General features: G+C 36.4%; 1 protein-coding gene across 1 annotated transcript; it reads left to right on the plus strand.

The window, feature by feature from the left end:
- The first annotated feature begins 3,688 nt into the window (after nt 1-3,688).
- LOC132559724 (beta-microseminoprotein-like) lies at nt 3,689-10,931 on the plus strand. The gene is given in 4 exon segments (XM_060224349.1): nt 3,689-3,785; nt 9,027-9,171; nt 10,752-10,897; nt 10,900-10,931. Coding segments are annotated over 4 exon segments (420 nt in total).
- Nucleotides 10,932-11,687: the final 756 nt, after the last annotated feature.

Consider the following 11,687-nt stretch of genomic DNA (forward strand, 5'->3'; position numbering starts at 1 on the left):
AGCCGATTAGGGACAGTATGGTTGGCTAACACGTTATACCAATACATGTAACCCTAAACCAGCCGATTAGGGACAGTATGGTTGGCTAACACGTTATACCAATACATGTAACCCTAAACCAGCCGATTAGGGACAGTATGGTTGGCTAACACGTTATACAAATACTTGTAACCCTAAACCAGCCGATGAGGGACAGCATGGTTGGCTAACACGTACCAATACATGTAACCCTAAACCAATACATGTAACCCTAAACCAGCCGATTAGGGACAGTATGGTTGGCTAACACGTTATACCAATACATGTAACCCTAAACCAGCCGATTAGGGACAGTATGGTTGGCTAACACGTTATACCAATACATGTAACCCTAAACCAGCCGATTAGGGACAGTATGGTTGGCTAACACGTTATACCAATACATGTAACCCTAAACCAGCCGATTAGGGACAGTATGGTTGGCTAACACGTTATACCAATACATGTAACCCTAAACCAGCCGATTAGGGACAGTATGGTTGGCTAACACGTTATACCAATACATGTAACCCTAAACCAGCCGATTAGGGACAGTATGGTTGGCTAACACGTTATACCAATACTTGTAACCCTAAACCAGCCGATTAGGGACAGTATGGTTGGCTAACACGTTATACCAATACATGTAACCCTAAACCAGCCGATTAGGGACAGTATGGTTGGCTAACACGTTATACAAATACTTGTTACCCTAAACCAGCCGAATAGGGACAGTATGGTTGGCTAACACGTTATACCAATACATGTAACCCTAAACCAGCCGATTAGGGACAGTATGGTTGGCTAACACGTTATACCAATACATGTAACCCTAAACCAGCCGATTAGGGACAGTATGGTTGGCTAACACGTTATACCAATAGAAATGGTTGGCTAACACGTTATACCAATACATGTAACCCTAAACCAGCCGATTAGGGACAGTATGGTTGGCTAACACGTTATACAAATACTTGTAACCCTAAACCAGCCGATTAGGGACAGTATGGTTGGCTAACACGTTATACCAATACATGTAACCCTAAACCAGCCGATTAGGGACAGTATGGTTGGCTAACACGTTACACAAATACTTGTAACCATAAACCAGCCGATTAGGGACAGTATGGTTGGCTAACACGTTATACCAATACACATGTAATTTATCTGGGTGTAGTAATCAACCTATACACCGGTTGAGATAATATTTATCTGGGTGCAGTAATCAACCTATACACCGGTTCAGATAATATTTATCTGGGTGCAGTAATCAACCTGTACACCGGTTGAGATAATATTTATCTGGGTGCAGTAATCAACCTGTACACCGGTTGAGATATTATTTATCTGGGTGCAGTAATCAACCTATACACCGGTTGAGATAATATTGTGATGAATGTCTATATCGTAATCCTACCTCCATTAATGTAGCATATCATTCAGGTTAGAAAATGTAAACAGATCGACTGGCGTTAATCATTTTGGTTATCTCTGTACTTCACGCGCTTGACAGAAGTAACGTTTATAGGGGCACAAGTAAAACGTATTATATCATTTCTCACCGCTAGGTGGCGTTAGTATAGCCATAGGGTATAAATACTCGAAAACCAGCAAGTAGCAGAGATCTGTTATGGAGCTCGGTGTATCAGCATCAACAATACAATGGTACCATAAGTAGTGTGTATGTGACCGGCTGTAGTTTGGGAAGATAGAAGTCACTGAATAAGTGTTCCCTTGACCCAAACACTGCTGTTTTAGACATAATTAATAAAAGACAGTGTGCGGTAGTGAGCTACTCAGGTGTTGGCAATAGCTATTAGACAACCGAGCGGTGTGGTCGCGGCTAGGGCTGTATATAATCGTGGCTAGTGCTGTGTGCGCGTAGTAGCGTTCTGAGTAGTCGTGACTATAGTGTTGTGTAGTCGCGGCTTGTGCAGCGTAGTCGTGACTAGGTAATCGCGACTATGCTAGTCATACCCGTATATATACATTGAGTATAGGTAGTCGCCCAGAACTAGGGGTAATCGTGGTCATTAAAGTGTCGCTGTAACACTAGCACGTGTAGGCTGTTAGGGGTTATAAGGTTGTCGTGCTTGGCGCGACTAAGTATAGCGACAGCTCATAGTCATAGGGCTACTATAGTGGCTACAGTTAGGGCGAACTACGACGTAGTGGTCGAGTGGGACTGTGCCTGGTTGGTACAATAGTGTTTGTATATAATTAGTTGTTATATTAATTATTAAGCAGATAGCTTTGGTTGTAGTTTAAGAATGTCATGTAGCGTTGGTTTTGTACATGCTACAAAATAAACATTAGGAATGTTGGTTACAAGGCAGTAACTCCTATGTGTATATATTTGCATATGTAGTATAGAACTATAAAGTCATGCTCATAACACAGGGATCCTTAAAAGTGACTAGGGTATGGACCCCGGTACGTTACAATATTTATCTTGGTGCAGTCATCAACCTGTACACCGGTTCAGATAATATTTATCTTGGTGCAGTAATAAACCTGTACACCGGTTCAGATATTATTTATCTGGGTGCAGTAATCAACCTGTACACCGGTTGAGATAATATTTATCTGGGTGCAGTAATCAACCTGTACACCCGGGTTGAAATAATATACACCGGTTGAGATAATATTTATCTTGGTGCAGTAATAAACCTGTACACCGGTTCAGATAATATTTATCTGGGTGCAGTAATCAACCTATACACCGGTTGAGATAATATTTATCTTGGTGCAGTAATCAACCTGTCCACCGGTTGAGATAATATTTATCTTGGTACAGTAATCAACCTATACACCGGTTCAGATAATATTTATCTTGGTGCAGTAATCAACCTGTACACCGGTTCAGATAGTGATTATATGGGTGCAGTAATCACTGGTTACACTTTTGCAGATTTTCCAGCTGTACCAGTTGGTATTTGTCTACACTCCCACTGACATGCGGCGCGCGATCCATCAAGTGACAAAGCTATTTATTACGTTGAATCGACGTCCTTAGGTTCACGAGAGGTCTTTTTCCCTTGTCAGTAATCACCCTCTGTAACACCTCACCTGCATATTTTTCTATTGCGACTATCTCTCGGAACCTTGCACCTCCCACAGAGAACGCCATGTCGTGTTTACAAGCCCTCTGGGTTACAAACAAAATTTGGTGTTACTAGATGTGGTTTTGCTTGCATCATATTATTGTCCCGCCTTGACATTCAGAAAACAATATTATGTGATTACGACTAAAGCTACCCGACACCACGCAACAGTACTCTAGTGTGACTGTGAATTAGAACCTCTCTCTTACCTACCCAAAAAACGTGATACCGAAACCATTTTCGTGATTCTTTGAACTTGAGTTTTGACCTTGACTGGTAGATAGTCGGCTCCTCCCCGTATTTGGTCCTGCGTAGTAAAGGTTCGGACGTAAACAGAAACGCCCCGGGATATAGTCGTTGTGTATTTTAGCTACAATGAAAGTAAACAACGCTATTGACTCCAGTCTCCTTCATCATCCCATGCATAGGTGGAAAATACGACTGTGATAAATGCATATCTATACCGAAAACATGACACAGTGACTATAAATACAGACGCCGCCCGGCAACCCATCAGTATCTCTTAGTGTAACTTAGGCTTGCGGTCAATTCACTGTTACGAAGAAATGATAGTATTTGTGATCATTCCCGTTTCTATATTTCTGAATATCAACGGAGTTTTCGCTGTTGATTGGAAAGGGCCACTTAAAGTAAAACAATCAGGTAAGTTGTTAATTATTTTTGATCATCGAAATGCAAAAATAAATAACCTACCTCAGGTAAATCAATAATTACCTACATCATGTATGTCCATAATTACCCATATCAGGTAAGTCAATAATTACCTACATCAGGTATGTAAATCATTACCTACCTCAGGTATTTCAATAATTACCGACATCAGGTATGTCAATAATTACCTACATCGGGTATGTCAATAAACAGCTATGTCAGGTATGTCAATTATTACCTACATCAGGTAAGTCAATAATTACCTACATCAGGTATGTCAATAATCACCTACTTCAGGTATGTCAATTATTACCTACATCAGGTATGTCAATAATGACCTACTTCAGGTATGTCAATAATTACCTACATCAGGTATGTCAATAATTACCTACATCGGGTATGTCAATAAACAGCTATGTCAGGTATGTCAATTATTACCTACATCAGGTAAGTCAATAATTACCTACATCAGTTATGTCAATAAAGAGCTACATCAGGTATGTCAATTATTACCTACATCAGGTAATTCAATAATTAACTACATCAGGTATGTCAATAATTACCTACATCAGGTATGTCAATAATTACCTACTTAAGGTATGTCAATAAAGAGCTACCTCAGGTATGTCAATTATTACCTACATCAGGTAAGTCAATAATTACCTACATCAGGTATGTCAATAATTACCTACATCAGGTATGTCAATAAAGAGCTACATCAAGTATGTCAATTATTACCTACATCAGGTAAGTCAATAATTACCTACATCAGGTAAGTCAATAATTACCTATATCAGGTATGTCAATAATTACCTACATCAGGTATGTAAATAATTACCTACATGAGGTAAGTCAATAAATACCTACATCAGGTATGTCAATAATAACCTACATCAGGTATGTAAATAATTACCTACATCAGGTATGTCAATAATGACCTACTTCAGGTATGTCAATAATTACCTACATCAGGTATGTCAATAATTACCTACATCGGGTATGTCAATAAACAGCTATGTCAGGTATGTCAATTATTACCTACATCAGGTAAGTCAATAATTACCTACATCAGGTATGTCAATAATTACCTACATCGGGTATGTCAATAAACAGCTATGTCAGGTATGTCAATTATTACCTACATCAGGTAAGTCAATAATTACCTACATCAGGTATGTCAATAATCACCTACTTCAGGTATGTCAATTATTACCTACATCGGGTATGTCAATAAACAGCTATATCAGGTATGTCAATTATTACCTACATCAGGTAAGTCAATAATTACCTACATCAGGTATGTCAATAATTACCTACATCAGGTGTGTCAATAAATAGCAACATCAGGTATGTCAATAAATAGCTACATCAGGTATGTAAATAAATAGCTACTTCAGGTATGTCCATAATTACCTGCATCATGTATGTCAATAAATAGCTACTTCAGGTATGTCCATAATTACCTACATCAGGTATGTCAATAATTACCTACATCAGGTAAGTCAATAACTACCTACTTCAGGTATGTAAATAATTACCTACATCAGGTAAGTCAATAATTACCTACTTCAGGTATGTCAGTTATTACCTACTTCAGATATGTAAATAATTACCTACATCAGGTATGTCAATAATTACCTACATCGGGTATGTCAATAAACAGCTATGTACCAGGTATGTCCATAGTTACTTACATCAGGTATGTCAATAATTACCTACATCAGGTATGTCAATAATAACCTACTTCAGGTATGTCAATAATTACCTACATCAGGTATGTCAATAATTACCTACTTCAGGTATGTCAATAATTACCTACATCAGGTAAGTCAATAATTACCTACATCAGGTATGTCAATAAACAGCTATATCAGGTATGTCAATAATTACCTACTTCAGGTATGTCAATTATTACCTACATCAGGTATGTCAATAATTACCTACATCAGGTATGTAAATAATTACCTACATCAGGTAGGTCCATAATTACTTACATCAGGTATGTCAATAATTACCTAAATCAGGTATGTAAATAATTACCTACATCAGGTATGTCAATAAACAGCTATATCAGGTATTTCAATTGTTACCTACATCAGGTAAGTCAATAATTACCCACATCAGGTATGTCAATAATTACCTACATCAGTTATGTCAATAAAGAGCTACATCAGGTATGTCAATTATTACCTACATCAGGTAATTCAATAATTAACTACATCAGGTATGTCAATAATTACCTACATCAGGTATGTCAATAATTACCTACTTAAGGTATGTCAATAAAGAGCTACCTCAGGTATGTCAATTATTACCTACATCAGGTAAGTCAATAATTACCTATATCAGGTATGTCAATAATTACCTACATCAGGTATGTAAATAATTACCTACATGAGGTAAGTCAATAAATACCTACATCAGGTATGTCAATAATAACCTACATCAGGTATGTAAATAATTACCTACATCAGGTATGTCAATAATGACCTACTTCAGGTATGTCAATAATTACCTACATCAGGTATGTCAATAATTACCTACATCGGGTATGTCAATAAACAGCTATGTCAGGTATGTCAATTATTACCTACATCAGGTAAGTCAATAATTACCTACATCAGGTATGTCAATAATTACCTACATCGGGTATGTCAATAAACAGCTATGTCAGGTATGTCAATTATTACCTACATCAGGTAAGTCAATAATTACCTACATCAGGTATGTCAATAATCACCTACTTCAGGTATGTCAATTATTACCTACATCAGGTATGTCAATAATGACCTACTTCAGGTTTGTCAATAATTACCTACATCAGGTATGTCAATAATTACCTACATCGGGTATGTCAATATTATTACCTATATCAGGTAAGTCAATAATTACCTACATCAGGTATGTCAATAATTACCTACATCAGGTGTGTCAATAAATAGCAACATCAGGTATGTCAATAAATAGCTACATCAGGTATGTAAATAAATAGCTACTTCAGGTATGTCTATAATTACCTGCATCATGTATGTCAATAAATAGCTACTTCAGGTATGTCCATAATTACCTACATCAGGGATGTCAATAATTACCTACATCAGGTAAGTCAATAACTACCTACTTCAGGTATGTAAATAATTACCTACATCAGGTAAGTCAATAATTACCTACTTCAGGTATGTCAGTTATTACCTACTTCAGATATGTAAATAATTACCTACATCAGGTATGTCAATAATTACCTACATCGGGTATGTCAATAAACAGCTATGTCAGGTATGTCAATTATTACCTACATCAGGTAAGTCAATAATTACCTACATCAGGTATGTAAATAATTACCTACATCAGGTATTTCAATAATTACCTACATCCGGTATGTCAATAAATACCTACATCAGGTAAGTCAATAATAACCTACATCAGGTATGTCAATAATTACCTACTTGAGGTATGTCAATTATTACCTACATCAGGTATGTCAATAATTACCTACTTCAGGTATGTCAATAATTACCTACATCAGGTAAGTCAATAATTACCTACATCAGGTATGTCAATAAACAGCTATATCAGGTATGTCAATAATTACCTACTTCAGGTATGTCAATTATTACCTACATCAGGTATGTCAATAATTACCTACATCAGGTATGTAAATAATTACCTACATCAGGTAGGTCCATAATTACTTACATCAGGTATGTCAATAATTACCTAAATCAGGTATGTAAATAATTACCTACATCAGGTATGTCAATAAACAGCTATATCAGGTATTTCAATTGTTACCTACATCAGGTAAGTCAATAATTACCCACATCAGGTATGTCAATAATTACCTACATCAGGTATGTCAATAAAGAGCTACATCAGGTATGTCAGTTATTACCTACATCAGGTAAGTCAATAATTACCTACATCAGGTAAGTCAATAATTACCTACATCAGGTACGTAAATAATTACCTACTTCAGGTATGTCAATAAACAGCTATATCAGGTATGTCAATTACTACCTACATCAGGTATGTCCATAATTTCCTACATCAGGTATGTAAATAATTACGTACATCAGGTAAGTCAATAATTACCTACATCAGGTAAGTCAATAATTACCTACATCAGGTATGTCAATAAACAGCTATATCAGGTATGTCAATTATTACCTACAACAGGTATGTCCATAATTACCTACATCAGGTATGTCAATAAGCAGATATATCAGGTAAGTCAATAATTACCTACATCAGGTATGTCAATAATCACCTACTTCAGGTATGTCAATTATTACCTACATCAGGTATGTCAATAATGACCTACTTCAGGTTTGTCAATAATTACCTACATCAGGTATGTCAATAATTACCTACATCGGGTATGTCAATAAACAGCTATATCAGGTATGTCAATTATTACCTACATCAGGTATGTCAATAATTACCTACATCGGGTATGTCAATAAACAGCTATATCAGGTATGTCAATTATTACCTACATCAGGTAAGTCAATAATTACCTACATCAGGTATGTCAATAATTACCTACATCAGGTATGTCAATAAATAGCAACATCAGGTATGTCAATAAATAGCTACATCAGGTATGTAAATAAATAGCTACTTCAGGTATGTCCATAATTACCTGCATCATGTATGTCAATAAATAGCTACTTCAGGTATGTCCATAATTACCTACATCAGGTATGTCAATAATTACCTACATCAGGTAAGTCAATAACTACCTACTTCAGGTATGTAAATAATTACCTACATCAGGTAAGTCAATAATTACCTACTTCAGGTATGTCAGTTATTACCTACTTCAGATATGTAAATAATTACCTACATCAGGTATGTCAATAATTACCTACATCGGGTATGTCAATAAACAGCTATGTCAGGTAAGTCAATAATTACCTATATCAGGTATGTCAATAATTACCTACATCAGGTATGTAAATAATTACCTACATGAGGTAAGTCAATAAATACCTACATCAGGTATGTCAATAATAACCTACATCAGGTATGTAAATAATTACCTTCATCAGGTATGAAAATAAATACCTACATCAGGTATGTCAATAATTACCTACATCAGGTATGTCAATAATTACCTACATCAATAGTGAAATACAACATTTTCGCCATTTTCTAATATCTTAATTTTTTTAGATATGTATTATCCCGTACGTTTACTCCATTTCATTTTTTTTCTTGCGTTTTCCTCAGCGTATGGAACTGTTCGGCGTTATTGTGAGTACTTTATGACGTCAGAAGGTGTCACCGCCACATTGAAGATTTTGCCAGGGTCGACCTTTGACACGTTGGATTGTTACCACTGCGAGTGTACGACTGAAGGATTAAACTGTCAGGGGTGAGTTTGTAGTATAGCATTGTGTTCTTTACGATAACATAAAGCTACTTGATAAAAAATGTCCATACCATGTATTTACTAGCAATGTCCTAACAGTGAAGTGTGAAAAAAATGCATAAAGGTTCACACAAGTTCAACAAGCTGTAAACAATAACAATGACAGACAGCTGTTTACTATGTAAGAGTATTCAGAAAAAATGAAATGTCTACAAATACATGTTTACCAGAACGGAAAGCTATGACAGTGAACTATATATGCTTATCAGCAGTAAAAACAATGAGCTATGAAATATAACAATGAACTGTAGGTACAATGAGCTATGAAATATAACAGTGAATTGTAGATACAATTAATTGTGAAATATAACAGTGAACTGTAGGTACAATGAGCTATGAAATATAACAGTGAACTGTAGATACAATTAATTATGAAATATAACAATGAACTGTAGGTACAATGAGCTATGAAATATAACAGTGAATTGTAGATACAATTAATTGTGAAATATAACAGTGAACTGTAGGTACAATGAGCTATGAAATATAACGGTGAACTGTAGGTACAATTAGCTATGAAATATAACAGTGAACTGTAGGTACAATGAGCTATGAAATATAACGGTGAACTGTAGGTACAATTAGCTATGAAATATAACGGTGAACTGTAAGTACAAGTAGCTATGAAATATAACAGTGAACTGTAGGTACAATGAGCTATGAAATATAACGGTGAACTGTAGGTACAATTAGCTATGAAATATAACAGTGAACTGTAGGTACAATGAGCTATGAAATATAACGGTGAACTGTAAGTACAATTAGCTATGAAATATAACAATGAACTGTAGGTACAATGAGCTATGAAATATAACGATGAACTGTGGATACCATGAGTTATGAAATATAACAGTGAACTGTAGGTACAATGAGCTATGAAATATAACGGTGAACTGTGGATACCATGAGTTATGAAATATAACGGTGAACTGTAGGTACAATGAGCTATGAAATATAACGGTGAACTGTGGATACCATGAGCTATGAAATATAACGGTGAACTGTAGGTACAATTAGCTATGAAATATAACAGTGAACTGTAGATACAATTAATTATGAAATATAACGGTGAACTGTAGGTACAATGAGCTATGAAATATAACGTTGAACTGTGGATACCATGAGCTATGAAATATAACGGTGAACTGTAGGTACAATTAGCTATGAAATATAACGGTGAACTGTAGATACAATTAATTATGAAATATAACGGTGAACTGTAGGTACAATTAGCTATGAAATATAACGGTGAACTGTAGATATAATTAGCTATGAAATATAACGGTGAACTGTAGGTACAATGAGCTATGAAATATAACAGTGAACTGTGGATACCATGAGTTATGAAATATAACAGTGAACTGTGGATACCATGAGTTATGAAATATAACAGTGAACTGTGGATACCATGAGTTATGAAATATAACAGTGAACTGTAGGTACAATGAGCTATGAAATATAACGGTGAACTGTAGATACAATTAATTATGAAATCTAACAGTGAACCTATCTTTATTCGTCAGAGTTGGTGTGAACGGTTGGAGTCTAAGCGGTCCCCCAGAATGTACAGTTGTTGCTGATGGCTGTAGTCCGTTATTTGTACTTCGGACTAATAATAAAATCGACTGCTTTACACGTCGCCCTGTTGGGCAGCTTCCAAATGGCGAGAGAGACTACACCGTACTGGGACATCGTGGATCTAGGCTCCCATCAACGGCAAATCACCGAAAGCTTCCTGTCAGTAAAATAACTTCAACGGACAGTACTAGCCAATCTCCTCCTATAGTAAGCGCAAGGTCCGCGTCATACAGGGCAGACGCCGATATGTTTCGGTCGGCAGTGATGATGTCGGGAGATAAATCTTCTAGCCAGTATCGTAAACCATCCAGTTCCTTCGTTGCTAGCAGGCTGACGCGAAAATGGCCTGTGAATAGGTCATCTGCATATCGACAAACACAAATTTCATCGTATCCTTTGGAGTTCAAAACGGGAGATAGAAAAATGTCTAAATCAGAAACTATGGTTACTCGTCATAGTGATGGCATTTCAGAACTAAGTAATCCAATTGCCGCTATGAGTTCCGGGAAATCTGCCAATTACGTTGTAGATAAATCTCTCGGACTGACGCCTGCAAGACAGTCACTTTTGTCTCGCTCGAGTCCCTTGATCATGGCACGTGATACATTGATTCCTAATTCAGATTTCCGGAGATCGTGGAAGAAAATGGTTTTATAGCGTGCAGCAAAGTGTTTACTCAGGTTCTGAAATGCCTACGTGTTGTTTATCTTTTCGTGGAGGACGACAGATTTCTCCATCGATAATAGATAAAAAAGAACTAGCAGTATTATTTCCCTGGCAAATTCACATACACCTGAAATCGACAATGAAGGATTGCACAAAAGCAGTCGAGTATACTTCAGCAGCGTAGTTGAATCGACTAAACGTAGCTATAGACCTAC

Source organism: Ylistrum balloti, unplaced genomic scaffold, assembly GCF_031769215.1.
Source record: "Ylistrum balloti isolate Yb309-2 unplaced genomic scaffold, AGI_CSIRO_Ybal_v1 Utg370958, whole genome shotgun sequence".
NCBI lineage: Eukaryota > Metazoa > Mollusca > Bivalvia > Pectinida > Pectinidae > Ylistrum > Ylistrum balloti.